This window comes from Terrapene carolina, unplaced genomic scaffold, assembly GCF_002925995.2.
Source record: "Terrapene carolina triunguis isolate 2854851 unplaced genomic scaffold, T_m_triunguis-2.0 Scaffold238, whole genome shotgun sequence".
NCBI classification, from domain to species: domain Eukaryota; kingdom Metazoa; phylum Chordata; order Testudines; family Emydidae; genus Terrapene; species Terrapene triunguis.
In genome coordinates, this window is record NW_020664589.1 from 10,182,908 (window position 1) to 10,210,684 (window position 27,777).

Sequence of the window (27,777 nt, forward strand, 5' to 3'; positions counted from 1 at the left end):
TCAGTGAAGTTATGTGTCATTCTCCCCATAGAACTGGAGTGAGTGGGAGTTTTGCCTGGATAGGCACTGCCAGATTGTTCCCTCAGGAGCTGGGAAATCATCTTGTTTCTTTGACACTCTAGATCTGTTTCTCCTCCCCCCAAATTGCTTCTTTACTTGTTGTTTACTTGGCTGTTAAAACTGGCCCAAAGTTTTTATTCTTGCAGTGCCCTTTGGCTGTAACAAAATTGCAAATATTGCGCAAAAGCTTTCTCTCCACAGCTGTTCTTGTAAAAACTCCTGCAGCAACTGATTTCCCCCTCAGCTGCCCCTCTCTGCTGTGGATCAACTCTTTTATTTGTTTAAACTATGTATTCTTCACTTCCGCTCCATGTGATGCCTTGGGCTAAACATTTTAATCACCCCAGGCCAGCCTTTGCTGTTGAGTGTCAGTAGCAGTTCCTTCAACATGACCATCAATTCAATTTTCCTAGCTTTTGCGGTGATCCCTCTGGGATTCTGCTGGCCAGCAGCTTTCCAAGAGGTAAGTCTGACCTCCAGATTGCAAGAATGCTTCCCCCCCCCCAAGGAAATAGGACAATGTGCGTTCAAACCAAAATGTCTCAAGCCCCGCTAATCAAGAAAGTACAACCATCTCCTCTGGGTGATCATTCTGTACTAAAGACATCAAAATGAAAATGAATAATAGTTAAATTGCTGAAGTTCTGCGCAGGGTGGGTGGTGCTGAATAAAGTTTTATTTCCATTTGTTTTTGCTTTGAAAATGTAAAGCTGCTATTTTTCTTTTTGCAGAAATTTCTCAAGGCGTTGGATGCAGAAGACGTTTTTTCTTATTTTGGCACCAGTGCAGTCCTTGATGGTATGCAAGTCTTCTTCCTTCTGAATTTTGTAATGTGTCATGTTTGTACATTTCTTTCTGATACTGTATATTTGATATCAGTAAGCACACACTTTTATTGACGTTAGCCCTGATCTGACCTGCAAACACTTATGCTTGTGATTGACTTTAGTAGTTTGGTTCAAGTGTGTAAGTGTTTGCAGAATTGGGTCTGTTATTTGGAAATCCGATCCAGTAATTCTTTTAGCACTTTTCTGTTTCACTTCCCCTTCTGCATATTGTTATTGTTTTAGTGCACAATTCATAGAAGGAAAGATTCTAAATAACCCTGGAACAGATCCAGATCAGCTGGGTACAAGAGTATAGACTATAATGATGATTTTATGTAAGTGTTTTTTGTAAACATTTCAAGAAAATATAATAATACTTTTAGATTGATAATAATTCAGGATTAAGATACTGTTTAAATTTAGGCGAGATTCTCAGGGCAGGGACATTGTGTATTTACATGTTTGTACAGTACCTAGCAATAATAATTTTCACTTCTATAATGCTTTACATCTGATGAACTCAAAATATCTTACCTCTTTGTCAAGTAAATTGTTCTCCCCATATACAAGTGGGGAAATGGGGGCACAGAGAGGTACAAGTCTTGACCAAGTTCACACAGCAAGTCAGTTTCAGTGCTAATAGGAGAACCTGGACCTCCTGATGACCAGTTCTGTGCTTTAGCTGCAAGGTGATATATCATCAGTTTCGGGGTGGATAAAAACACAGAGGACCAGGGTTATTGACATAATTAAAGGGAAAAGGCTCTTTGGAGAGTATTGTTTTTCATGGAAGCAGATAATTGTATTTATTTTCCCGCGCATCGTTATTATTACTGTTAAGCATGTCTATAATCCTAGTAATTTCTGGTATTTCTTCCAGTACCGGAATTTGTTATTGCTCAGCCAGCTTGTCCCTGTGAAGAGGACCAAGTTGAACCAAAATCTTGTAAAGTTCAACGCTGCTCCCTTAGGGCCTGGGGAGAACTCTACGCCTTTGAATTCCTAGAGGACCACGTCCTTCTTTCCTCTTCCTTCGTGAGCGATCGAAAGCTGAACTCCTCCGTTAGTTTCCTAAAGCAATTCCCAGGCACCTGCGTTGCCGGTGGACAACTACTGCACCCTCCAGGGGCTGAATGTAGAGTCACTTACTGCGAAGGGCAGCTGGTGAGTATGCAGCATAGACTTTGAAATCAAAACATCGGCTGCATTTACAACCACTAATGACCAACGATGTTTTGCCATGTGCCCTTGGCCAGTTGTCTCAGCGTGAAGACCCAGGTGCCTAGAAAGCAAAGTGTCAGATCAGAAATAAGGGGTTAGAGCGAAATTCATTCCTGTGCAGAGGACCAGTGCGAGGACTATGCACTCCATAAAAGTTCCACTTTGACCTTGAAGGCGTTGTGAAGAATGCTTGGGGTGGAAGTGGAACTTATGTGGTGCGTTGGCCTGGTGCTGGCCCCTCTGCCTAGGGATGAGTTTCACCCTGAGCTTGGAATGGAAGAAAATGCCCTGCCCTCTCGAAAACATAAGGGGATTTACTTTTTATTTATTGGTGAGTAATTGATGGTGCTGGGTCCAAAGCCCAAAAGTTTGGAGCTGGGTCCAAACTTCCTTCAAGGTCTCAGGGGGTTCAGATCAGTTTTACAGAAGTGAGGTTGAGCTGAGAAATTCAAATCCAAATTCCCTCCAGAGTTTGAAGGGTTTCTGATCCGGTACTGTGGCTTGGGACCATCTCTCCTAGCTAGATAGCACTGTGAAGGCATTTCAGAGAGTCCAGAAAAGTCAGTGTCATTGCTCTGAAGGGTTTGCAGTTCAGTACAGTATATGGGATCACAATTCTGCCATGAGAAAATGTAGAAACAGGCAAAGAAAGGAATAAGCCGCTCCCCCCACACCAGCTCAAAGGGAGGAAGGTCTTGAAACACTTATTTTTGGTCACCCCAATGCTGCCTCACTGAGCCTCCAGTAGCTTAATTTTTCAGAGCTTTTGGTAACCTGGCAGTTTGGTGTTCATCCAAATCCTTCTGCTAACGGGAGATCCCGATGATGTGTGAGGTACTCCGTGGCAATAATCATAATTAGCGTTGATTTAGTATCCTTTCCTATGAGGACCTGAAAGTGCTTTATAACATTAATGAACCAAGCGTCACACTGCCCTGAGGAAGGTAATAGTAACCCCGTTTTATAGACGAGAAAGCTGCGAGGATAATGCCTCACCCAGTGTTACACAGCAAGTTCGTGGTGGAGTCAGGAACTGAATATAAGAAGCCTAAAACCCTGTCCCTTGCTCTAACCACTAGACCACACTCCCTCCTAGATCCTAGTAGGATCCTACCTATCACAAACAAACAGGAAGCCTTTGGTTTTGCATCCTGATGTGCCAAACATGTTCAGTCTTGCCTGGGTGCAGCACCCATTTGGGAAATCTTGGCGGTAAAGGGGAGAGTGGGAGGAGAGGTGGCCTGTGACTTTCTCTTGGTGGTGAATGCCTCTGGAATAACGTAGGGGTGGGATTTTGCTTTCTTTAGCAAGGGGCCGTCATCGTGAACGAGGAAAAGATTCACATCAGGCCTGTGAGAAGCAAACACCTGAATGTGCTGGAAGACCCCAGCCTCCCCAGACCCCACATCGTCTTCAGAGCGGCAGGGAGAGGGTCAAGGACGATAGGAGGTATTGGATGTCTCGGGGCCAAGAGAGGAACCCCTGGCCCAATTCTGCCCTCTCTTTTTGCCTGCAGTCAGTGGGGTTGCCTGAGTGACGGTGAGGGCAGGACTTATTGCCGTCACAACGTGTAAATGATGCTCTCATTGAGACCTGTGTAGTCCAGGAGCACTGTCTGTGCCTTGGAGAAGAGGCCGAGCTGCAGTCTATCACTCTCCCGTCTGCTTTCACCATTGCTAAAACAACATATAGCCTCAGTAAGGACTCAGGATTTCTCTTGGTCGGATAGGCATGGCCTTGTCACTCACCAGTTACTGCCAAACACAAGAGCAAAGAGAGAGGAACTTCAGCTGAGGATGAGTCAGGACTCAGGGTATGTAGGTGGGATATCTTGTGCATGATAAATTACCAAGGGTGGCAGCAGCAGATACTAGAAATCAGGGCAGATGGGAATTAGCTAAGTGTCTGGAGGAAGCAATGTATTGCTCGTAAGTGTTCAATAGGCTGGGATGGACCTATGGGGCTTCCAGGTCTTCTTCCATCCTAACCTCCCTTGTATTCCCTCACGTTGTAGAAAGAAAATCTCCTCGTCTCTGGAAAAGGGCAGAGGGGAGATTCATGCACCTGGAGCTGCTGGTGGTAGTGGGCCCTGATGTTTATCAGTTCCACAAAGAGGACACCGAGAGGTACATCCTTACCAACCTGAACATCGTGAGTGGCTTTCTGTTTGATTTCAGTGCCACGTTTCCTGAGCCTATGGTGGCTTGTGTTGGAAGGGACCTCTGAGGGGGCGTCTGGCTAAGCCCTTAGCCAAATGTTCTGGAAGGGCCTCCACAGAAGTGAGTGGGAGCGCCCCTCCCCTGGGGACGTACAGAATGCTGGACTGGGGTGCAAAGCAGCCACTTCAGTGTGCAGGCACCTGCTTTGCCTGGGCCATTGTACCCTCATCCAGGAAGCTGCAAGCATAAAGGAGGGCATTCACAAATGCGGGGAGTGCAGCTTTAAAGCCCCAATTGGAAAATGTGTCCCTTCATTTCCTTAGTAGCTGTTTGGGTGCTGGCTCCAGCATTAGGAGTTTATCCTTCAGCGCCCATTGATTTCAGTGGGTGTTGGATTGGGCTGTATTTGAGTTAATCTATCATTTCACTGTATGACTTTTAACATTCTATTATTCATTTCTTCAGCGCTGCCCACCTTGCTCCAGGCAGGAACGTATCACTGTGTCTTCATGTGGATGGCAGGGGCTGGGGGACTTGGAGGGGGTCTTGACATTCATTTTCACATCCTGTGAAATCCCTGGTTCTCTCTCTCCAGGAGGCTTTTAATCCTATTAGTTAAATCTAGTGCACATTAGTGGACAGACTTTGTGGCTTCCACTGAGTTTAGTTCTCAGATGAATCCTGGTTCTGTTTGTAACGGGCGCATTTCATGCATCTGCCTGTTTCTTTCCCTGGTGAGTTGCAGATTTTATAATTGTCCATTCTAATGACCCAGTGTGTCACCTTGGCAGTGCATCCAGCTGGGACGGTGGAAGATCCTCGGTATGTGTAGGAAAGCCTCAGTATCAGTGCAGGGCACAGACAGGAGTCACACCTGCATCTTCATTATGAAACTCCTTCTGGCTCCTGGTTTTCCTTTTACAGGGTGCCGAGCTGCTGAGAGATGCCTCTCTGGGAGCTCAGCTCAGGGTTCACCTGATGAGAATGATGGTCCTGACAGAACCAGAGGTAGAACATGGGGGGGTTGTTCACAACCCTTAGAAGGGTCTGTCACAGGTGAGGCTGAGCCCAGCTCCCCTCAGAGGGCTAGCCAGCCTGTGACAGGGCCACTAAAGGGCAGGCATATGAAGATGTGCCTTCTCTTTAGGTGGGTATGAACATCACCACGAACATCACCTCCTCGCTGGTCAGTGTCTGCGAGTGGAGCAAGAAGGTCAATCCCCAGAATGACTCAGATCCCCTGCACGCCGACCTTGTCCTGTATGTGACCAGGTAACAGAACTCCCCTGACTGAGGGGAGATTAGAGACGTAAGGTCAGGCTGGCAGAGTCAGGCGAACCGCAGCAACTGCTGGACGTGCTCAGCTGGGATGGCAGGAAAATGTGCAGCCTTTGGAGAGGCGCCTTACAATTCTCCTTGCGGGTGGCTTGCTGTGGTGTAGAAAGCCCTCATGCCAGTTGTTCCCCTGGTCTGGAAGGGGCAGGTATTCTGCATGTCCGCACCCACCAGCTCCCAGAGCACAGATGGGGCTGAATGCTCAACAATTCCACTTCCTCAGCTTCAGTGTTAATGGGAATATCCCAGCCCGGCTGTGGCGGACTCAGCACAATTCCAGCTGAGGCCTGCGACCCCAGCAATGTTTGCATGATCACGGGAGGCTCATGTGAGGGCAGAAAAGTCTAGAAGAGGCAGAAACCCAGTGGTTGTTACAGAGAAATTCCCCAGCTACAGAGATTTCCTCTGACTCACACATTTGCTTGGCTCCCAGGCTCACATTATTCTCAATTGACCGTAGCTAATGACACCCGACAATCTCCCATTGAATGTAATGTCCTTGTTTAGTTGCTCTTCTCTGCACAGAGGGGATTCTTGTATCTGTCTCCTGCAGACAGGGTTATATCTAATCAATACGTGCTGGGTAGGGTGGTACCTGAGCAGGTTCTAGGTACTAAGGCCTTGGCTACACTTGGGAATTCACAGCGCTGTGAAGCGCGAGTGTAGTCGCGCCGCCAGCGCTGTGAGAGAGCTCTCGCAGCGCTGGATGTACTCCACCTCTCCGAGGGGAGTAGCTTGCAGTGCTGCGAGCGAGCGTGCAGCGCTGCAGGCGCTGATTACACTGGCGCTTTACAGCGCTGCACTCGCTGCGCTGGAGGGGCGTTTTCACACCCCTGAGCGCAGCAAGTTGCAGCGCTGTACAGCGCCAGTGTAGCCAAGGCCTCAGTGAAGCCTTCTTTGAGCATCTCAGCCCCAGGGAGATGGACGTATCAAAGTGAAAGGGGGTGGTAAATACCTGGCGAGGTTGAGCTGGGAGAGGCTAAAGACGTTTTCAATGGACAATGTTCACGGCTTGGGTTTTTAATCCTAATGGATCTGCTCTCCCGTTTCCCCCCCACCTGTCTCACCCTTCTCTGAGGTTTGACCTGGAGTTACCCGATGGAAACAAGCAGCTGCGTGGAGTCACCCAGCTCGGGGGAGCCTGCTCCTCCTCCTGGAGCTGCGTTATCACTGAGGACACTGGCTTCGACTTGGGAGTCACCATAGCCCATGAGATCGGGCACAGGTCAGAGGGCAAGACCCAGAGAGTCACGAAGTGTCAGCCCTTTCACTCAGAGAAAATCGGCCCCTGTTTGCAAGCTGAGTTCAGGGAGCGAGCAAATCCCCTCGGGCGGTGCTGGGGTTCCCTCAGGTTCAGGTCCATCCTTAGGATTTATGGGGCCCTACACAGTATTATTAAACTGGTGCCCCTATGCCCAACTTGGGGCACAGCCACCACCCCCACCTGTGGACCCCCAGAAGACCCCCCCCCATTTCTGACACACACCAAGCTTCGTATGCAGCAGACACTGTGGCAGCCTGGGCTCACAGCCCGGGGTGGGAGGACGAGGCAGCAAAGGATACCAAGCCGCCCAGCCCTCCTCACTGTGGCGGAGAGTCACAGTTCCCTGCAGAGACCCCCGTGCCCTCTCCCTCATGCAGAATGCGCCGCACTGGCGCAAAATTTTTGGGTGCCCTACGCAGCCAGGTATGCTGCGTATGCCTAAGGACAGCCCTGCTCAGGTTGCTTGAAACCCAACTCTGGAGAGAAGGAATGGGAATGAGGGACCCAATCCTGCAAGGTTCTGAGCTCCCTTAACTCCCATCGTCTTCACTGGGAGCTGAGGGCACTCATCGCCTCAGGAGGTACTCAGCACTCTGCACAAAGCCGATCCTCTTCTGCATGGACGTCCTACGTGCTCGGCTCAGTGTGCCACCAGCTGGATTCCAGCCCCTCAGAGGCCACAGGTCACCTTTGCAGATCGATGTGGTGGGGTCTTGGTCCAGAGAATGGTGGGGACTCCTGGTGGCAGGGCGGGGCGTGGTGACGAGAACACCGTGCAGTGAGTTACCTATGGGTGGGTTGAGGATAACGAGGGGAAGACTGGCGATGTAGAAAAACACAACAAAACAGAGGCAGAGATTTATAATCCCTGCTCCAAATTCTTGGCTGGTGTAAATTTGTGCAGCTCTGGTGACATCAGCCGGCCTGTGCTCGTTTATGCCAGTGGAGAATTTGGCCCGTTATTTTGCTTGAGCCATGTCATTCACATCCAAACGTTTCCGTCCGCCTCAGGTATAATGGAGCCTTTTCATCACCCTTTCCCCAATCCTTCGTCCCTCTTAGCCTGTGTAAACTCTTCAGCACAGAGACCATCTTTTCCTAGGTGTATGGACAGTGCCAAGCACAAGGGGGTCCTGATCCTGACTGGGGCGTAGAGGCACTAATGTAATGTCAATAATACCCAGTAAGCACTAGCGTTCTTCAGGAGAAAGCGCTGTGCGCTATGGAGAAAGGGAGGGAGATGGAATTAGAACAAAATGTAGTGGAAACTTCAATATTAATTAACACTTTGCACTTCCCTCCCGTTGCATCTCTCCACATTGGGCTGAGGGTCTGAGAGCACTTTATGAACGGTGAATTACGCCTCGCACCACTGCCACGTAGCAGGGAAATACTATTGACCCCCTTTTACAAAGGGAGACACTAAGGCACAGAGAAGGGAAGTGACTTAGCCAAGATCACTCACGCGCTCCCGGAATAGAACGCAGGAGTGGTGCCTCCCAGCCGGGGGTTGAAACTGCGCCCCGTTCCTGCAATATAACACCAGGAGATCAGCTGGAGATTATCGATAACGCCTCCCGCCCCTTTATCTCTTGTGGCAGTTTTGGACTCCATCACGATGGCGAAGGAAACCGGTGCAGTGGGAGTGGCAATGTCATGGGCTCCGAAGGCAGCCGCAACAGCGTGGACCTGGTCTGGTCGGACTGCAGCAGAGAGCAGTTCCTTGCCTTTCTCAGGTAGAAGGAACCAGCTGTTCTCCATGCTCCTCGGCATGTCTGCGCTGGGGGGAGGAGAAAGGCAAGGAACGAGGTGGGGGACTCTCGGAGAATGAGGCGCTGTAAGTCCTCGGGGGGTTGGTTGATTTTCAGAATGAACAAGTGGTGAAGAGAGCAGACCTCTCTGAGCCTAGCCCAATGCTCACGTTTCCCGGGACACCAATAATGAGCTCCCAGACTGAAGGCCTTGCGCCTGTGTTAGCGTATGTGCGTGTCCTTGCTGGCTGTGTGTGCGGGAAAGTGATGTCTCTTGTGGCTTTCCCAGGACAGGCCAAGCAAGCTGCTTGAACGACCTGCCGGACCTGGAGGGCAGCATCCCTGGGTGGAAGCCTGGCTTATATTACGGCGCAGACGAGCAGTGTAAAATAGCCTTTGGGAGAGCAGCCACGGCGTGCACCTTTGCCAGGAATGACATTGTAGGTACAATACTTTCCATCCCCTCGGGCTTCTGGCTGGTAACGGCCACCCCCAAAGTACTGCAGCTGGGACGGGCGTGGTGGTGCAGCAGCATGGTGGGCTGGCATTGAGGGGGGGCAATGTTCATCTGTGGGGGGGCTCTCGGCAAAGAGCAGGCTTAAAAAGAATTTGGATCACTTGCCCCTTTTTCTGCCCCTCCTCTCTCTCCTCCACTCAAGTCTCCTCTTCATTATGATTTAACATTTGCATTGCAATAGTGCCCACAGAGCCTGACCTGGTCAGGGCCATGCTGCGCTAGGTGCTGTACAAACACACAGGGAGAGAGACGCCGTGTGGTGAGGAGCTCTCCCTCTTCCCTCTCTTGTTCTACTCCATCTCTTTGCTCTCCGGATCCCCTTTGGCCCCTCCCTTGTACAAGACTGTGTGGCTCCCTGCTGTTTGCAGGCCATGCGCAGCATTGTTAATGTGTCTCGTTCACAAGGAAACACTAATCCGGCTGCAAACCTCAGCCGCAGCGACCAACCCTCGTCCTGTGCCATAACGATTGGCAGTGCCAGTCGCTGGAAGCGCCTACAATGCCTGCCACATGCAGCATGGGCCTCACCTCTTTCCACTCAAAATGGAGACGCTCAGGAAATTGCCTAGGCCCTTGGGATTTGGAGGGAGAGAGCAGGTGCTGGCTTCCTGCTAGAAGGAAGCGGCTGGGTGGGTGTGGGTAAGGCATGCTTGTCTTCCTGCTGCTCCCCGGTATCCTGTGAGTGCCGAGCACACACAGAGCCATGGCCCGGCCTAGGGAAGCCATCTACCGTGGTCTGCAGTGTTCTGGCTGGGAGGCGTGGGGGTCCTACGTTGGTGAGATAGGGGCGGGAGTTCAGGTTGAGTGACTGGCACAACAGCCTCGGGCACGCACTGAACAGCCTGGCTTCCCTGCCTTCCCAGGACATGTGCAGAGTTCTCTCTTGCCACACCCATCGGGCTGACCAGACCAGCTGTACACGCCTTCTTGTTCCCCTTCTGGATGGGACCGAGTGTGGGATCAATAAGGTAAAGAGGCTCCAGGCGCTGTGAAGATTGGAGGTGGGAGTGGGTGGCTGCCGGGCACATGGGGGGGCAGGGCGGTGCAGTGGGTGACGGTAGGGCACATTGGATGGTTGGGTGGCGGAGTGGGTGGCTACAGGGCATAGTGGATGGCTGGTACAATGGGACGAATGAGCTTTCCTATGTAGAGAGCTAAGTCTGAAAAGTGATGGAGAATCCACCACCACCCTTGGTAAATTGCTCCAAGGGTTAATTAACCTCATTGTTAAAAATTTGCACCTTTTTTCCCGTCTGAATTTGTCTGGTGTCACCTTCCAGCCGTTGGACTGGGTCATCCCTCTGTCTGCTGGTCTGAAGAGCCCATTATCAAATATGCTATCGGCATAGGATGTTTTCACTGTTTGTCCCCCACGGGAGGTAGAGCTGGAGGAGAAGATGCTTCGCTCAGCTCTTCCCCTCGCGATTTGGGGTCCAATTTCCCTCCCCTCCCCTCCCAGGCAGGGGAGTGACTGAGGCACAAGATGCTGGACCCTTCCAGTTGCATTTCTCCCAGCCGAAGGGGCAGAGCCCCCCCCCCCCACCAGCTCCCTGCAGTATTAGTTGTGGCACTGCCGTTGCTGATCTCGGTGGTGTTCTGGGTTGCAGTGGTGCTCCAAGGGACGCTGTAGCTCTCTGGAAGAGCTGAACCCTGTGGCAGTGGTGCATGGGCAGTGGTCCAGCTGGAGTCCCCTCACCGCTTGCTCCCGCAGCTGCGGAGGAGGAGTTGTAACGAGAAGACGACTCTGTAACAACCCCAGGTAAAGACTTTCCTCTTTCCCGGCAGCGCCATTGGAGGTGCTCGCAGGGCCCTCCGGCTGTTTGCAGGCCCAAAGTGTCCGTGCTTCTGCTTGTTTCACATGTTCGAGTTCATTTAAACGTGGGCTGGCGTCCTGCGCTGTACCCAGCTTCGGATGTGCCGCGTGTTTTGCCAGTGTAACAAGTTCCTTGTGTCTCTACTGACGGTGTGTGTCATTCTCAGGTCTCGTTGCCTTTCCACTGCCCAGGCGTGTCATTGTCCGGATGAGTCTTTTCAGTGCCTTGATCCCTGTGTTGCTCCATTCTTCTTCTTAGCCTATGCGCAACGTGCCTCAGGTGGCACATGACCAGGATTCATCACTGAATTTGGTCTGCTGGTTGGGTCATTAGCTTCCCCAGCCTGGGAGTGCGACATGAACGCTGATCCATGCCCCCCGTCGCTCCATTGATTGGCTGCATCACTGACCCGTGTAGCTGTCGTTTCATTAGCCGGCTCGGTGTGGCTGTCCACGAGCCAGATCTTGCTGCTGGGCACTCCCAGATCCTGTGTATTTGGATGATCAGGATCCTCTGTTTCCTCACTGTGGGGCAGCTCTTCCAGCCTCCCGCCTGGCTGCCTGCGGACCCACATGTCTGTTGTTTTCAGGCCTGCGTTCGGGGGTCAGGAGTGCAGGGGAGCAGACCTCCAGGCTGAGATGTGCAATACGCAGGTAGGCTGCCTTCTCTAGCTCCGCAGGCATCACACACGTGGCCAAGCAATGCACTGTCAGTTTATATGCCACTTTTAACCCTTTAAGAACTGTACCATCCAGGGCCACAGCTTTGAGAGTTGAAACAATTGATTTCCCTGGGAAGGAAACCAAGCGTTGGGCATGCAGTCTCCAGCTGTGTGACAAGACAGGTATTTGTTCCACTGTCACTGAGGCCAATTACTGACTAACAACTGACCAGCCCCATAAATCTTTAATAACGCATCTTATCTGGGACCCCTCAGAGAGCCGGCCAGGCACTCCGAGGGAGGGGTAATTTCCAGCCCAGGTAGATGGACAGCCGCTAGCTTTGGTTGAACTAGCATGCAAGTGGCCATGATGGTGCGGGTGACAGTATGCGCTAGCCACTTGAGTACTGACCTAGGGTCTCGGACGGGATTGTACTTGGGCAGCCAGCCTGTCCCAGTGCCTGTGTCGCCATGGCAACACTGCAGCTTTTAGCACGAATCTGGTGTGAGTCTGTCCACCCGAGCTGAAGATTACCCCTCTAGCTGCAATGTACATACCCCGAGTCCTTTCAGTGCGGGACTGTGCTCAACAGGGGCCATGCTTGTATTGTTCACATTTTCCCCAGGCATTTATTTTGGATAAGTAGGAAAGATAACATCATCTGCAGACCATTTATCTCCCATTCCTAGACCATCTCCTCCTCCCCAAATTCTCCTGCAACTTCACTTCAATGGGATAGTCTTCTTCATTTGCTATTTTTCTATTTGTCAGCTGCTGCTTTTCACCCCAGAGGTGGCTGCACTTAGGTAGTGGGTGAAGTGGTTCCTGGGATTCTGCTCTTATTATATTCCATTTCACTTTCCTTGCATTAAATAATCTTCCTCTTCCATAGGCCTGTTTGACCTCCCAGTTGGAGTTTATGGCTGACCAGTGTGCCGCGACAAATGTAAAGCCGCTGTATCTCATTCCAGAAGTCCCGTCTTTTTATAAGTGGACGTCGGCTGCTGCTTATGCCAAAGGTAAAGGGGGAGAGAGAGAGACAGTGGTTCCTTTGGGATAGAGAACCCCCAGTGCAGCCTAGAGTCCTGATCTTAATGGCAAATCAAATGGCAGCTTTACTGGTGGTTACAGCCTTTCCTGACAATTCCTTTTGCCTTCTTCCCATAGTGCAATTGACTCTCTTGTGCCTTTTTGCTTGAGTAACTCTGCCTTTCTCCCCATGTCTGTCACCCCAGGGGATACCCTGTGCAAACACATGTGCAAGGCAGAGAAGAAGAATTTCATGGTGAGCCGTGGGGTCAGTTTCACCGATGGAACCAGGTGTGAGCAGAGCAACGGCAGAGCTGAAGCGGCTTTCGATCTGTGCGTGATGGGCAGCTGCAGGGTAAGGATTTGCCTCCCCGCAAGTGGATGGTGGATCCGGGCCAAGCTTCAGACATGGGATCGAAATGGTCTCAAAGGAGTCACCTCCTTGAGGAACAAGCAAACTGCGACCCAAACTTTTGAGGCTGGCTCTGCTATAAGACCAGGATTTGTTATGGCTGTTCGAACTTTTGGACTAACTAATTGGGCATCCCGCTTGTGCATCCAATACCAACCCTCCCCAGCTAGTCCACCCTGCTGATTGTACAGTACTGTACATGCGTGTGTAATTCCTTCCTGACCAGTGCAGCAATCAGTTTATACCTTGATGCATGAGACTGAAATAACCTTGTTATCAATTCAGCTTGCATAGCTATATATGTTGTTAAGGTAAGTGGGCAGACCTGGACAGAACTAACTCTCCTGCAGGAGAGGTTTGCCTAGAGTCATACAGTGGGGTCAGTGGCAAAATGAGGAATAGAATTTAAGAATCCTGACTCTAAAAGCCACGGTGTAACCACCATCTGCGCTTGCTTCCTCTGCCCATGTGTATCCGTGCTCACTGGGGTTACAAAGAGAAAGGTAGCTTAAAGAATGTAACACAGGAAATGCCGCTTCGATCACTTCACGTTCTTCCCAGAATAAGCCGGTCTTGTGGCTCTCCCCTTTGCTCAGGTGTTCGGCTGTGACGGCAGGATGGACTCTGGGATGGGGATGGACTCCTGCAGGGTGTGCGGGGGAGACAACGCTACATGCACCAGAGTGAGCGGCTCTTACACAGAAGGAAAAGCCAAAGGTCTGCAAGCCACAGCCCCGCTCTCCACATCAGGGTCTATCTCAGTTGCCGGATGCCCCCAAAGCAGAGGCCGAGCTCGGTGCTGTCCCTATGCAGCTTCTTGGCTGTGGTTTTGCTTGTTTCGGTTTTGTGTGGGATATGCTGGTGGAGGCTGTCAGAGATGGAGACTGATGAGATTAATGCTCATGGAGCCTGAGAGCCTGGGTTCCCCGCTGAACCCTTTGCAGTGTGGCTTCCCTTGTTGCCACGGGCAGGGATCCTGAACTCTGGCCTGTGGGGACGAGCTCAGCCTAGCTGAGTTCTGTAAAGCAGGGGGCTGCCTGAGCAGCATAACGTTGATCTGCCTGAGCTAGCCCCTGCCGTCACCCTCACGTAGACGTCTCTGGAGGGTAGTTTTAAAAATGGAAAGTGAGCGGAGGACGCTGAGGCCATCTTCCCAGGGCTGCCACTGATTCAGTTAAGCTCTCTTGTCTCTATCCGTCCCAGGGGTGACTCTGAAGTCAGTGGAGTGACACCGGGGGGGATTTAGTTCTCTGTGTCTCCGCCTGTCCTTCCGTAGTATAGCGATATAATACCTTCTGTGCAGGGGACTTTAGAGGGTTAATTACTGTCTGTAAAGTGCTTTGAGATCCTCGGAAGGTGCACCGGGAGGGCAAGGACTGTCATTACAAATCCCCCCACTCCTTACAGAAGGTGCAAAAGTGAATGTGACCGCGTCTTCTCTGTGTTCGTTTCCCAGAGTATGTTACGTTTCTAGCCCTGCCTCACAAGACCACCCTCGTCTACGTTGCCAATCGCAAACCCCTCTTCACACATTTGGGTGAGTATAATGGGAAGGCTACCGGGCCGGTTTGGTTCCTGTGCCCCCAAACACGCAGGCAGTCTCGAGAAAAGGCAGACTGGGGGGAAGGGTCCTGGCAGTGCAATCTCATCACTTGTAGGGTACTCTCTGTAGAGAAGCGGGGGAAGCTCCATTGCTTGGGAGGTTTAAAATAGACTGGAGAGGTCACTAGTGGATGCATAGAAGGAAGCCATTGTCTCTAGTTGATTCTGTGAACACACAATACCTCTCTGCCCTGACTACCATTGATGCTTCTCTAGCTGTGAAGGTCCAAGGTCGGTATGTGGTGGCCGGGAGGGAGAGAATCTCCTTGAACACCACCTATCCGTCGGTAATAGAGGACAACCAGATCAAATACAGTGTGTTTCTCACCAAGGACAACCTGCCAAGCCTGGAGGAAGTCCATGTCGATGGGCCAACCCAAGAGGACATTGAGATACAGGTAGCTCGGTAGGGCTGGAAGGGGGATAGCCAGAACTGGCTTGGGGCTGCGTGGCTCAGGGCTAAGACGTACAAGGCAGAGTCTGATGGTGGTTGAGGCTTTGCTGATTCCCCCACAACAGCAGAAATTGAGCTCCATGCTGGTGATGGTTTCCTTATCCTTGGAAATGATTGAGCACATGTTCCCTGTGGGTTTTCTGTAGACTTAGGTGAAGGCTGGATGAAAGGAGAAAACAGCGGAATCCTGGCAGCAAATCTCCCTTGTGATGCAAGAGGTCGGTTCCCTTCCCAGGAACAAACCTGGTGGAATTACTGTTTCTCTAATTAAGCAGTTCCCATCGTTCATTACCGAGGTTCATGCTCCAGTAGCAGACACACACATGCTGAGGCAAAGCCACCCAGATGAAGGATGTCCCTATCAGGACGTGAATTCAGATTTGGGTTTTGGTTTTTATGGCAGACTTAATTTGAATTTGAATGATTGGAAGTGATAAATAGAGCCAGTGTTAACTTGAAATGTTTACAAAGAACATTGGCTTCGTAGTGTCTATTCAGTGCCCAATGGATGGGTGTTCACAGCGTAAGTCCCCCCACTTCAGCTTGCTCTACTTGCCTGTCTCAGCAGAGGCAAGGGGGCTGAACTGGCCACAGAGACTCTACTGCCATCAGAGGCAGACCCTCTGAGTTGGGGGCGAGTGCTGGTGGGGAGCAGCAGTGGGAGAAAAGATTGCATTGTCCCTGCCTGTGCTGTAACACACAGAGATTGTCACACTCCAGGGCTTTTCACCCAGCACCTTTCACGAGCACTACATTAATTAGAGAGTATAATGAGAAGTGATAATCAGGATAACGAAGAGGCTGCAGACACTATGTTTCAGTTAATTTATAAATTCTGGAATTAAACAGGGAACAGTCAAAGATGCGGGAAGGAATTTAATACAGATGATGCTATTTTGTGTGTAAGGGACTTCTGAGTAGGGCAGCAAGAGTTGATTGCCTGAACCATATAGAAAGGAAGTGTCACAATTGGACCAGAGACTGTACTTGTGGCCAATCAGAAACCAGCACTGCCGCGATTCTATTAGTGGTACCTGATTGGTTGAGAAGTTCTTTTAAGGCCTTATGTCCTAACTCTGGACCATTTTTAGAATGCTGAGTTTAAAAACTTTTATTAGGGAATACTAATAAACTCTCCAGCATGCTGATTGGCTGACAGAAATTCCATTGGCATTGATACAACCAGGTGTTTATTAGAGGTGGGTATGAAAAGAAACCCCAGCTACTGGAGTGTTTGGAATCCACATCCAGATCTTGCACCCAGGTTTCATCTTTGCTATCCATGTGCTCAGACACATTCCTCTGACTTGATCTGGATACGCAACACCATACTGACCTGGGTTAAGCTCTAGATTTCTACACTCTTCTCCTTCCCAGGTTTATAGGAAATATGGGAAAGAATATGGAGATGTCACCAACCCAGACATCACCTTCAGCTACTTTATACCAAAGGAGAAACAGACACATGTGTGGATTCCTCAGTTCAGGACCTGCTCGGTGAGCTGTGGGGAAGGTGAGGCAGATGTGAGAACCAATGGTTAATTGGGGGAAGCTGCTCAGGCTTGGAGGTTGACTGGCTGCTATCCACCTAAGTCCTCAAACCTTCTGGACTCACTTTGCTTATTGAAAGAAATACGCTTGGTGTCGGTTTCATACATTTTATTAAAACTTATTAAACAAACTGAAATTTTAAAAAGTGGCCAGATCTAAGCTGTTATTACTAATATTAAATTAAACTAAGAATAAAGCAGTACAGCTATCAAATCATGATCAAATCAACAAGCTGGATTCAACAATGGATTGGAATTAAATCCTCAAATTAATACTCAATATAACCAATCCTTATAAACGCCAAAGAGGATTCTAAGAAGGTGGCTGTGCATTTGGTTATAAACCCCAGCTAAAGAATTTGGTCAAAGTCCATCAAGTCTATGATTTAGAGCCAGTGAAGTGTCTTAATACTGAAACCAAATTATTATCTAACGTCTAGACGATCTAGAGCTGGATGAATTTTTTTGCACAAAACTTTTTTTTTTCTGTTTTGGAACTGGACTAACAGTTCAACAGCTTATCTTTTAGAACCTTCCTCTTGATCGCGAAAAAGTTACTTTAAAATCTTTCAAGAAATAGAGTTTTAAAAGTTTATATAAGGGCTGAATTCCCATATTTGTTCTTTCTCTGACACATTTGGGGATTCACTTCTGTCTTATTGGACAAAGGGAACTCACAGTTTCTTTCTGTAAGAGCAAAGACCAGCCCGTAAGTCAGCCTAGAATTTCCTTTCCCTTTTTCAGCTGGGGACCTCAGCAATGGCGGTTCTAATATTTTACTGAACTTTCATTCCCAGGGGTGCTACTGGTCGATCACTCCTGCTTTGACCAGACCAGGAATGAAATAACAGATGATCAGCAGTGCTTGGAAACTCCACAGCCCACTTCCAGGCAGGAGCCCTGTGCCATGGCACCATGCCCACAAGGGTGAGTATTCCTGAACGGCCTTTTCCACCACTAAGCTAAAGTCTCTTATCACTAGAGATGGGCATAGCTGGCTCTTGTCCTTTCTCAGCTGGGTGGCGGGGGACTTCGGCCCCTGCAGTGCCACATGTGGGGGTGGAGCGATGGAGCGGCTGGTTCGCTGTATGAAGAAAGAAGGGGGCTTGATCCTGACTCTTCCCGATTCCAAATGCACGGATGCTCCCAAACCTGCCTCCACCAAGGCATGCAGCACTGAGACGTGTCCCATAAGGTAATTCAGAGGCCCCCTGAAAGTGTGTGTGGGGGGGAATAAATCATTGACTCTTTCTCCCCTTGTTTTGTGTGACAGTCCCATGGTCAGGGTGGGTTATTGCATGTTCTTCATTCCTGAGGGCTCCTTGTTCCTGCCCGGGCCACGTAACCATTTCTGTTCCTATGCCCTTCACAATGACTCCTGCGGGGGCAACAGCTCCTCAAGCTGGGAGTGTGGAGACTCAGCCATGAGGGGATGTTTGCCCTTCCTTTCCAATCACAGAGACCAAGTGTTCTCCCCAGCGGCACGGCTCTTAATCGGGAGAAGGTCTAAGTGTTGTCTAGGCTGGAGTAGGGGACTGGGAGCCAGAACGCCTGGGTTCTTTAATCAGCTCCGCCACTACTTGCTGTGCGACCTCTTGAACATATCACGTCATCCCTCCGTGACTCGGTTTCCCCATATGTGAAATGGGAGTAGTAATCCCTACCTACTGGAGGTGGTGTGAGGGTCAGCTGATTCACGTTTATAAAGTGCTTTGAGATCCTTGAGTGGTGCTATTATTTCCCATGTAGATGGAAGGAATCTGAGCCGGGCAAATGCTCTGCCATCTGTGGGGTTGGAGTCACCCAGCAGAACGTGACCTGTGTCCAGATTCTTGATGGACTGGAGACCACAGTAGACGACAGCCTGTGCCCGGCGGAAGAAAAACCTCTCGCTTTTGTGCCATGTGTGGTTAACATCTGTCCTCTAGGCTGGAACACAGTGAGTACGCTGGCCTGGCTAATGGGGAACCTCACACACTGGCCCGCGGAGGATCCCAGGCTGGGAAGGACCATTTTCTTGCTGGAGGTTGAGAGGGTGTTACGCACAGAGGACAGCTCATTAGTCCAGAGTCTCATGTAGTCGCTGCAGGAGCCTTGCTCACCTTAGATAATGCTGCCGGGTTCATCAGGCTTTGGTGGGGGTGATTTAATTCTGGGAGGGGCCGGCTAAACCCCCTTGGGCATCATCCCACCTGCTTTCCTTCCCACGCAGCCATATTGCTCCAAGCAAAGCAGAGGCGGAAATGCTTTCGCATCTATCACAGAGAGCCATCCCCTCATGAAATCACCTCCAGTAAAGAAACCCGTGGGGCCGTCTGTCAGAGGGAGCCTGGCATTCGCAAACAGACTGCAGAATGAAACTGGAAGATGGAGGGGGAGTTGATTGGCTCTGGGGATTGTTAATGGGGTGTAGAGACTGTCCCCTGCAGGTCACTGGTTCTAAGCCAGCCTGGGTGAGGCGTGACTGAAAGTGATGACTATCTAAGGTAGGTCAGCGATCTGGAGACAATGTGTGTCCATGTCAGAGACCCACCCCCACAGTGGGAACCAAGAGGTGCCCATGTAGGCAGTCTCAGCCAAGGGGCCAGAGACTTACTGGCCATGAAGTCTGGAGGGGCTCTCTCTCCACACGGCTCAGCCTTATTGGTGGGGCCCTGTGAGGGAAACGTCTCTTGAGAGTGCTGTGTGGGATAAACGCGGGGTTTGGCCTCCAGGGCTGTCGGGCGCCTTTCGCCAGCACTAAAATCTACAGGCCAGTGTCCCACTAAAATAGTTAAAAGGAAAATGCTCAAATCTGTCTCTCTTCAGTCACAGAGGGAGATTCTTGTGGGGGCTTAGATGCACAGCTTGCATCACTGAGGGGGAGTCCTGGGGGTCCAGCCTTGCATACCAGTTTGGAATCTGCCCCTGCTCCAGCGGAAGCATGGGGAAGTGTCTGTGAGAGAGATCACAGGTGCTGTGGGCATGGTCCAGAGCCCTCTGACACGAATGAAAAGACTCCCTTGGTTCCAATGGGCTTAACTCAGGCCCTGGGCGAGCAGCAGCTGCCAGTCACTTGTTTTTTGCTGCTCTGTTGGAAGCAGGACAATTCGCCCTCACGGGAAGAGCTGGTGCCATTTGGGAGTATCCAGAAGGAAAATCGCTCGGTGCATGTCTGGAGCCCTCTCGTTGGCGAATGCACCGTGACCTGTGGCGGAGGTGAGATGCTTGTGACGCTGCACGGAAACATTCTTTGTTCTGGGGATGAGCTCGGCAGCCTCGTGCATTCGTGCAATTAACCTTTCACCACGAGGAGTGGGGTGCGCGTGTGGCTGTGGTCACAAGTACACAGAGTCTGGAAGAGTTAGGGGCGCATGGCTCGGGGCTTGAAGCGAGGGTGCAGAGCCTTCCCCTGTAACGTTCCTGGTTTGAATCCAGAGTAGGCTGGTACTAATAGAAGGTTCCGGGACCTTGGGCAGCGCTTGCTTGATCTATAAACAGCACTGAGCTCCAGCGTGAGGCTGCTGCTATCATAAATGATCTTGTTTCAACAGTCGCATCCATGCCATGCTATCAGACTGTCTCCCCTTCCCGTCTAGGTGTGGCCCAGCTTCGTTATGTGTGTGTGGCTTTCGAGACCAAAGAAGAAACCCAAGAGAAACATTGTAATCAAGTGCCAAAGCCAGCGAGCAGGCTGGAAAGCTGCAATCCCACGCTGTGCCCTCCAAGGTACGAGACAGGTCTCTTTTCACTGTCAGCCTCCAGGGATGGGGTCAGCTGTTTCCCGCAGGGGAAGTGTTGTGTGGGTCCTGGTACAGATGTTCTCTCCATTCTTGTCCCCCCCAGTTGGGAGGTGAAGGAGCTGGCTGCATGCCCAGTGAGCTGTGGAGGAGGGAGAATACCACTCTCTCTTCGCTGTGTAAGACAAGAAGGAAATACAACCCGTCCTCTTCCTCATTCCAAATGTGGTAGGATGCCCAGGCCAGACAGCACCAAGGAGTGCGGCACTGATCCATGCCCAGCAAGGTAACTGCTAGTCGCTTTAGGGCCTGGGTATAACTGAGTGAAGCCCTTGCATGCTTATGTGCCATGGGAAACCTTAGCCCAATACCCCTGATACTTCACTACCTCGGAGCGGGGAGGAGCCCCGTTGTAACAAATCTGGGGTTGTAAAAGTGGACACCACAGTTACCACCTAAATTGTGCTTAGACATTCCAGTACCCCAGGCATCTACCATGTGAACTAAAGGACAATCAGCTGTAGCCTTAAATAGGGCTGACAGCCTCTGCAGGCAAATCTCCCAAATAAGCCCATTAAGAAAATCTTTGGGTCTAGTTCTCTGGAGGTTGGACCCCAAATCCACCTTAGTTCACTGATGGCCGGGGGATGGCTCGCTGAGGGTTGGAGTCGCTCATTGATGGCTGCGTTGTTCCCAGGTGGCATTACAAAATGGACTCGTGCAGCGTAAGCTGCGGAGGAGGTGTGCTGCGCAGGGTCCTGTACTGTGCGAGGGAGACCGGGGACAAGGTGGAAGAGATTGTAGCAGATGCACAGTGTCATGGTTTGCCTCGCCCAGAGGAGCAGGAGCTGTGTAATCTGGAGCCGTGCCCTCCAAGGTCATTGTAATCACACTCACCAAGACCGCGTGTGCCTGGGGAGAGTGTGTGTCTTTAAAAGTGCCATGGACTCAACCCAGTGTGGTCGGGGAGCCAGGTTACAGAGGGGACCTCTGGATTGTCACTCTCCAGAAGCTGGAGACAAAGTGCTTTTGTGCTCTAGAGGAAGGGTGTTCACTGCCCAGTCACTTCTGACCCCGTAACTTCAGGACGGAGATGCACAGCAGGGTGGTAGTGGAAGCATGTTCAGCACAGGCTGGCTAGGAGGGCGTGTGGCTTCTACCGTGTTTCCCCGAAAATAAGACAGTGTCTTATATTAATTTTTGCTCCCAAAGATGCGCTAGGTCTTATTTTCAGGAGAGGTCTTATTTTTCTTGTCCTGCGGCCAATCAGTGAGCCGTGCAGCGGCGCCCGCCGCTAGGTCTTATTTTCGGGGGATGCCTTATATTACAGCGAGAGGCAAAACTGGAAGTAGGTCTTATTTTCGGGGGATGTCTTACTTTCGGGGAAACACGGTAGTATCTGTCTTTGTTTTTGATGCTGCAGGAGGCTGTTTCCTGGGCTGAAATAACACAAGAGTTGGTCTGTTCAGGATATGTCAGTTTCAGGGGGGTGGAAATATCACGAGAAGACCAGATCTTGACTCATTTCAGCCCGTACATGTCTCCCTAGGGGAGGGGGGAAAGGGCTTGTGATGCACGTGCTGTGAACACCCATGCAAATATTGAGCTCATGGGGTTTCGGCAAAACCCGAAGATGCTGCTCTACAGCTTTCAGAGGACCCACTTCCACACCATCCCCAGATATTCTAACCTCGCCACAGGGACTGGCTCTGTTCCAGATGTGGATTGGAGCCACGGTCAGCTGGGATGATCCCAGGCTGCAGTGTGCATGTGGCTGAGGAAGGGAGTCTGTGGATGACTGGGAAAGTGGGAAGATGAGGAAGTCGCAGGGTGTGCTTTTTAGCAGGGGCTGGTGGGAGGAGGGGAATCAGTCCTCACTGAATTTTCTCCTTCCCCTTGGATCAGATGGAAAATAGCAGTGACTGGTTCGTGTTCCTCTTCTTGTGGGCTCGGCCTAGCCACGCAGTTGATCACCTGTGTCCAGCTCCGCCAAGGCCTAGAGACCGAGCTGGAAGAGAGTTCGTGTCCGGAGGCCGAGAAACCCCTCCCCAGCATCCCCTGTTTCATCAGAATGTGCTCCTATGAGTGGGGTTTCAGCGAATGGACAGAGGTACCTGCTACCCTTCTAACGCAGCGCTAGGTGCAGGAGCTGTGCAGCCCTCTGGCTTCATAGCAAATGCCAGGACTACCGTTATAGGAGAAATAACTCCTCTCTCGCACACTGCATGGTGTTAGCATCCATCAAAATACCAAACTGTTCCTAGGGATGTCATCCATCTTGCCTTCCTCTCTCCCTCCCTGAGCAGGGTATCTGTGCAGCCCCCATGTTGCTAGACTTCTGGTCTTTGGCTGCTGTTTAAAAATTGCCGTTGCATGTTTTGGGGCGATGTGCTCCATGCAAATCTTTTCTGAACTTTGGTCAAACCCTTCCCCTGTCAGACACCCACCTAATCACTATTGTGCACAAGTATTGATACATCTGTGGGTCTCAGGGTCCTTCGGTAAGGTGGCTCAGCACTTTAATCTCCATTTCACAGTTGGGGAAACTCAAGGACGTAAAGGTTAAATGCGTTGGCCAATATCAGTGGAACAGCTGAGACTATAACCCAGGGCTCCCTACTCCCTGATGTGCACTTTAGCCATTGAACCTCCTTCCCCCTGCATAGAACCCTGACTGTGGATTTATAAAGGCCTCTGGGTTTCTTCTGCTGCAGTGCTCAGCGTCGTGTGGGAACGGCATTCAGATGCGGCAGGATTTCTGCCTCAATCCGAAAACCCACGAGCACGTGAACCCCGTCTTCTGCATGCGCTCCCCCAAGTCCATCACGGTGCGTGGCTGCTCTGCCAGCCCCTGTCCTGAGCAGCCTGCGGTGGATGGATCCTCGGGATCAGAACACCAGATACCAACTTCAGCTACGAACCCGATAACGACAGCAGCCACCATTTATCCCGAGAGGCCGGAATACAAAGCCCTGGATCGTCTTCCAACCAGGGTGCTGGCTCCTTCACCCAAACGCCCTGAGGAGCTTTCAGCGGGGGAGGAGGACACTGATGAAGCGTACAGTTAGGTGGTGATTACATAGGGTGATGTCCTTAGCCAGTACTCCAGCTAGGAGTCTGAGAGTCCTCCCGCACTTAGGCAGTACTCTGGCAGGGAGCATGGGAGCACTCCAGTACTGCAGTAGGAAATTTGTCTGGGTCAAGACTTCAGATTCCAGGCTCATGATCATTGAAAATCAAATGAAATTCATTGCAGAGCCTAGTTCCGGCCCACAGCAAGCTCAGATCCAGGGCAGCTCCCTCTCAGCTCAGGAGGGTGAAAGCCCCAAGCGGGTACAGCACATTGGTATGGCTAGTGACGAGCAAGTTCTGCTCAGAGTTCACCTGTTCTGCTTTGCTGTGAAGAGCATCTCGCTAGGAGCTGCATGGAACATTCATAGCACAAGCCAGAAGCCCCCGGTACGCACCTTGATTCAGGTTTGCTGCAGACTGAAAAGTCGGAGCGGATTCACTGTGGGTCTTGCTGTGGGTCACGCCTTCCAGGCGTCATGGGCTACCCATCAGAAGGGAGTTACGAGCAACAGCTCTCTTCCCAGGGCCTCCTGCATTCTTTGAACTGCAAGCACCTCAGGGCTGTGTGTCTTGTACAGAGGTCAAGCACACTGTTGGCACGTGTTCAGGAGCAGTGATCGCAGTCTCTGCTCCAAGGAGCTTGCAGACAGTACGGTGCACATGCCACGATGTATAGGGAGTGGTGTCAGTGGGCGTACGTTCCTCCTCCTGCGTGTACTCATCCCCGGCGTCTGTGCTTTTGGTTTTATTGCGCAGGTGTCTGTGGGAGGCTCTTCCTCAACTCCACCGGGGTCATCAACATGACCGGCCTGCAGGTCAGTGACTGCACGGTTTCCATCGGACGCCCCTTGGGGGAAGTGTTAACAGTCCAGGTGCTGGAGAGCTCCCTAAACTGCAGTGCAGGTACGTTCCAGAGCCAGCAGAGCTCATCCCTGGCAGGGGATTTCCAGAACCCTGCGTCTGCCTCCTCCTTGTTACTTCTATGTACACGTTTGCTGGGAGTCCTGCACGTCCATTGTTGGGGACAGGCACCAGGGTGTTCTCAATAGAGGGTCTCCAGCTATGGACCAGCCCAAGTGCGTTAGCCCCTGAAACACTACGCAAGGTTTATCTTTTCGGTCAAGTCTTTACCAGGTGGAATTAAATTAAGCCATTGCCTTTTCTTTCCCAATTTTTTCTGATTTCTTCCTTGACTGGTGATAGGTATGTGCATGGTGGGGTAGGGTGGGGGTGAAAATTACTTCCCATTTTGGTCTGTTATAAAGTGATGCTTTTCATGTGTGATGGGCCCAGATGCTGCAATGATGGGGTCTGTGCAGGCTAATAAAGTAAATCAAATCACTTTCATGGCTGACATTGACGAGCTAAGGGCTAGATGTAAGAAATATGGGTTGGAATTCCATGGCCTGTCTGACACAGGAAGTCAGACCAGATGATCATAACAGCCCCTTTCAGCCTTAAAAACGAAGGACGGATGTGTATTCTGAGCTTCTCATGATATAAGTGTAAGTTCCACCAGGGGCTTCTCATTGAATCATGGGTCTTATGCTCCCAAGTGCAGTTCATTTACTGCCTGGAACCAGAACACATCAAATATTCTGTGATTCCAGATAACCACCTACTGGGAAATACTATAAAAGTTTTTCAAAATAAAGCACACAGATATATAGAAATGTTTAAGTCCAACCCAATAGCTCTTATGTAGAACAGTCTTACATACTTTACAAGCAGTGTCTTAGACAGTGAATTACTAGGTTTGGCAACGAGTCATTTACCCACTAAACATCTGCTTCTGTTTTTAAGTTTTCTTCTCCTGATCAAGAATCCTCCCATCCTGAATTGATCTCTTTGTTCTTGTTTATCTTGCGTTACACAGATTAGAAAATGTTCAGGGCAGAGACCACGTCATATTTATATTTGTAAAGCCCTGGATAACTTGTGGTGCTACTTAAATGTTTTTAACTTCCTTAATAAAGTGCGTCATGTATTAGTGTTAATGTAGAAATGACCGCAGGGCCATGATGGAGCGCAGCCCTTGGTGACGGTGACTCCATCTTTGAGATGAGACATGAAACCATGGTCCTGGCCATTGGTGGTCATTAAAGAGTTCACGGCACCTTTTTAGCAAGGTATTAGCGACAGCCTCCTTGCCAGATTCCAGTGTGCCCAATTATAATCTTGCTCCTTAAAATATCCTTGTGGTTTCATTTAGATACCTGATTCTTCTCCACTTCTTTTCTTGAACTGTTACATAGCGCTGTTGTGTGCTGTTAAACAGCTGCTGTGTTCCATGCCAGAGGTGCTGCATTTCATTGATGGGTGAAGTGATCATTACCTTAGTCTCTAAAGCAATTTCTTAGAGCTGTAAAGTATACGGCTGTCTGTTGTATCCGACTGTGCCGTCACGACAGCGTGTGTGTTCTCATGTAGGTGTATATGAGGCGCAAGATTGCAAACAGATGTCACATGGGAATGTGCAGGTTCCTGCTGAGGACTTGGCATGACGCTTGGCCCTTTTTCCAGTCAGTTTTTTGCATCTGTCTTCCTCAAAGGGTTTACATCTTTGATTGACAGTTGCTATCCATTCACGTCTGTCCTTGGCTGTGTCTTCAAAGTTATCACCATTTATGCCGCAGAAAGTGAGACTCTGCTTAAGGGAAGCGTTTTCATTGACCACCCTTCCTGCGATCATTGCCTCGACGCTGGTTGTTTTTGCTTTTTCACGGATGTTAACCTTTGAGACTTTCTCTGTAAAGTACTTTGCGGTAAAAGGGTCCTTTATCACTATTTAATTTTATTACAGGGGAGATCGTGCTGTTTTCTGGACGGATAATGTGGCGGACAGGCTGTAAGAAGCTGACGGTGTCATCCGTAAACTCCAGGACCAACACATTGATGGTGAGACAGCGCCTCCTGCTGCCAGGGAATGGTGTTGTTCTTCAGTACAACAGCAAAGCAGCTGCAAAAAAATATTATCAAGGTACTTTGCTGAACTCTTCACTGTGGCTTTAGGGCAGGGGCAGGGAAAGTAAGGCCCACTGAGTTTCACTGTGCAGTTCATGGCTGCCCATGGAGACCAAAGGGCCAGAGATGTTGCTCCTTCACAGGGAGGCCTCTCAGCTGAAGGCAGAATATTGAATGTTGGGTACAGTCGTCTCCATTGGCTGCCCTTCTATATTGAAGCTGAGTCCCTGCAAGATGCTTGCACGTGCTCTGAGATCCCCTTCTGGAGTGCACCGGGGAACTTTCTGGGCGTGCTTTCTTTTGTATGGACGTACCAAACAGTGTTCCAAATTGCTTTCTCTCCTACCCCGCTTCCCCATCCCAGACTGTGATGTGCAGCTGTTTGGTCCCTGGGGTGAAATAGTGAATCCCGGACAGTTGCCGGACCCAAAACGACAAGTGGCATGTCGGACCTTTATCAACGTGGCTCCACGGTATCGCATAGCCATCCATGCCCTCTACATGGACCTGGGGACTGAAAACAACCAAACACACTCCAATTACATCTCGGTGAGACATCAGCCTGGGGCGGGGCACCTCTAGCTCACGCTTTTCCCCTCACAGGCCCTGAGAAGTTTGCTTCTACGTTCGAGCTTCAAAGCACATTGGAAATCATATCGAGCCAATTCTGATCTCAGTTACACCAGTGTAATGTGATGCGCTTCTCTGAGGCGTCCTGGCATAGCACAAACAATGCTCTTGCTTGAAAGAGGCAGACTGCTATGTGATTGTGATTCATTCCTTTCTTTGTTCAGATACGCGATGTGAATGCCATGAAGACAACAGTGTTTCGTGGGAAACAGCTGTTCTTCTGGGAATCGTCGGGGAGCCAGGCTGAAATTGAATTTAATGAAGGCTTTACAGAAGATCGTGTCAGTTTCCGAGCAGAGTACTGGGTCAGAAAGCCCAGATAAATGGAAACAAGGGACACCCCAGCCAGGGAAGCAGTGGATCAATTAGAGTCAGGACTCCCTGCTCTGCCACTGATTCACCGTTTGACCTTGGGCAAGTCATTTAACCTCTCCGCCTCAGTTTCCCCTTCTGTTTAATTGGAATAACAATACCTGTCTACTTCACAGGGCTGCTCAGTTAATATTTGTAAAGCATGTGGAGATGCTCACGTGAAAGGCATTATATAGCCGTCAAATATTATGATTCTCTTAAAAGTTTTTTCCTGTCTCTCCCAACTAGTAGTGAGACAACTTGCCGGTCTGAAACGAATGACTGGGAGACTGAAGCACAAGTGATGACTGTGATCTAATGTCACCTTGTTAGCAGGGTCTGGTCTGCTCACAGTGCCTCAGCCTCCACCGATGAAGATGTAGA

At 50.4% G+C, this 27,777-nt stretch overlaps 1 protein-coding gene across 1 annotated transcript; it reads left to right on the plus strand.

The window, feature by feature from the left end:
* The first annotated feature begins 390 nt into the window (after positions 1-390).
* Positions 391-27,603, plus strand: ADAMTS13 (ADAM metallopeptidase with thrombospondin type 1 motif 13). Its single transcript, XM_029912742.1, has 32 exons — positions 391-523; positions 792-858; positions 1,768-2,051; positions 3,416-3,557; positions 4,123-4,259; positions 5,192-5,275; positions 5,415-5,539; positions 6,681-6,827; positions 8,468-8,602; positions 8,907-9,057; positions 9,998-10,102; positions 10,742-10,893; positions 11,538-11,601; positions 12,503-12,629; positions 12,846-12,994; positions 13,648-13,768; positions 14,508-14,588; positions 14,870-15,051; positions 16,485-16,620; positions 17,455-17,584; positions 17,673-17,852; positions 18,407-18,596; positions 19,738-19,855; positions 20,236-20,365; positions 20,483-20,662; positions 21,074-21,253; positions 22,282-22,486; positions 23,091-23,439; positions 24,205-24,351; positions 26,252-26,428; positions 26,777-26,961; positions 27,207-27,603. Exons 1-32 carry the CDS (start codon positions 449-451, stop codon positions 27,363-27,365), a joined length of 4,794 nt encoding a protein of 1,597 aa, XP_029768602.1. The 5' UTR covers positions 391-448; the 3' UTR covers positions 27,366-27,603.
* The last annotated feature ends 174 nt before the right edge of the window (positions 27,604-27,777 follow it).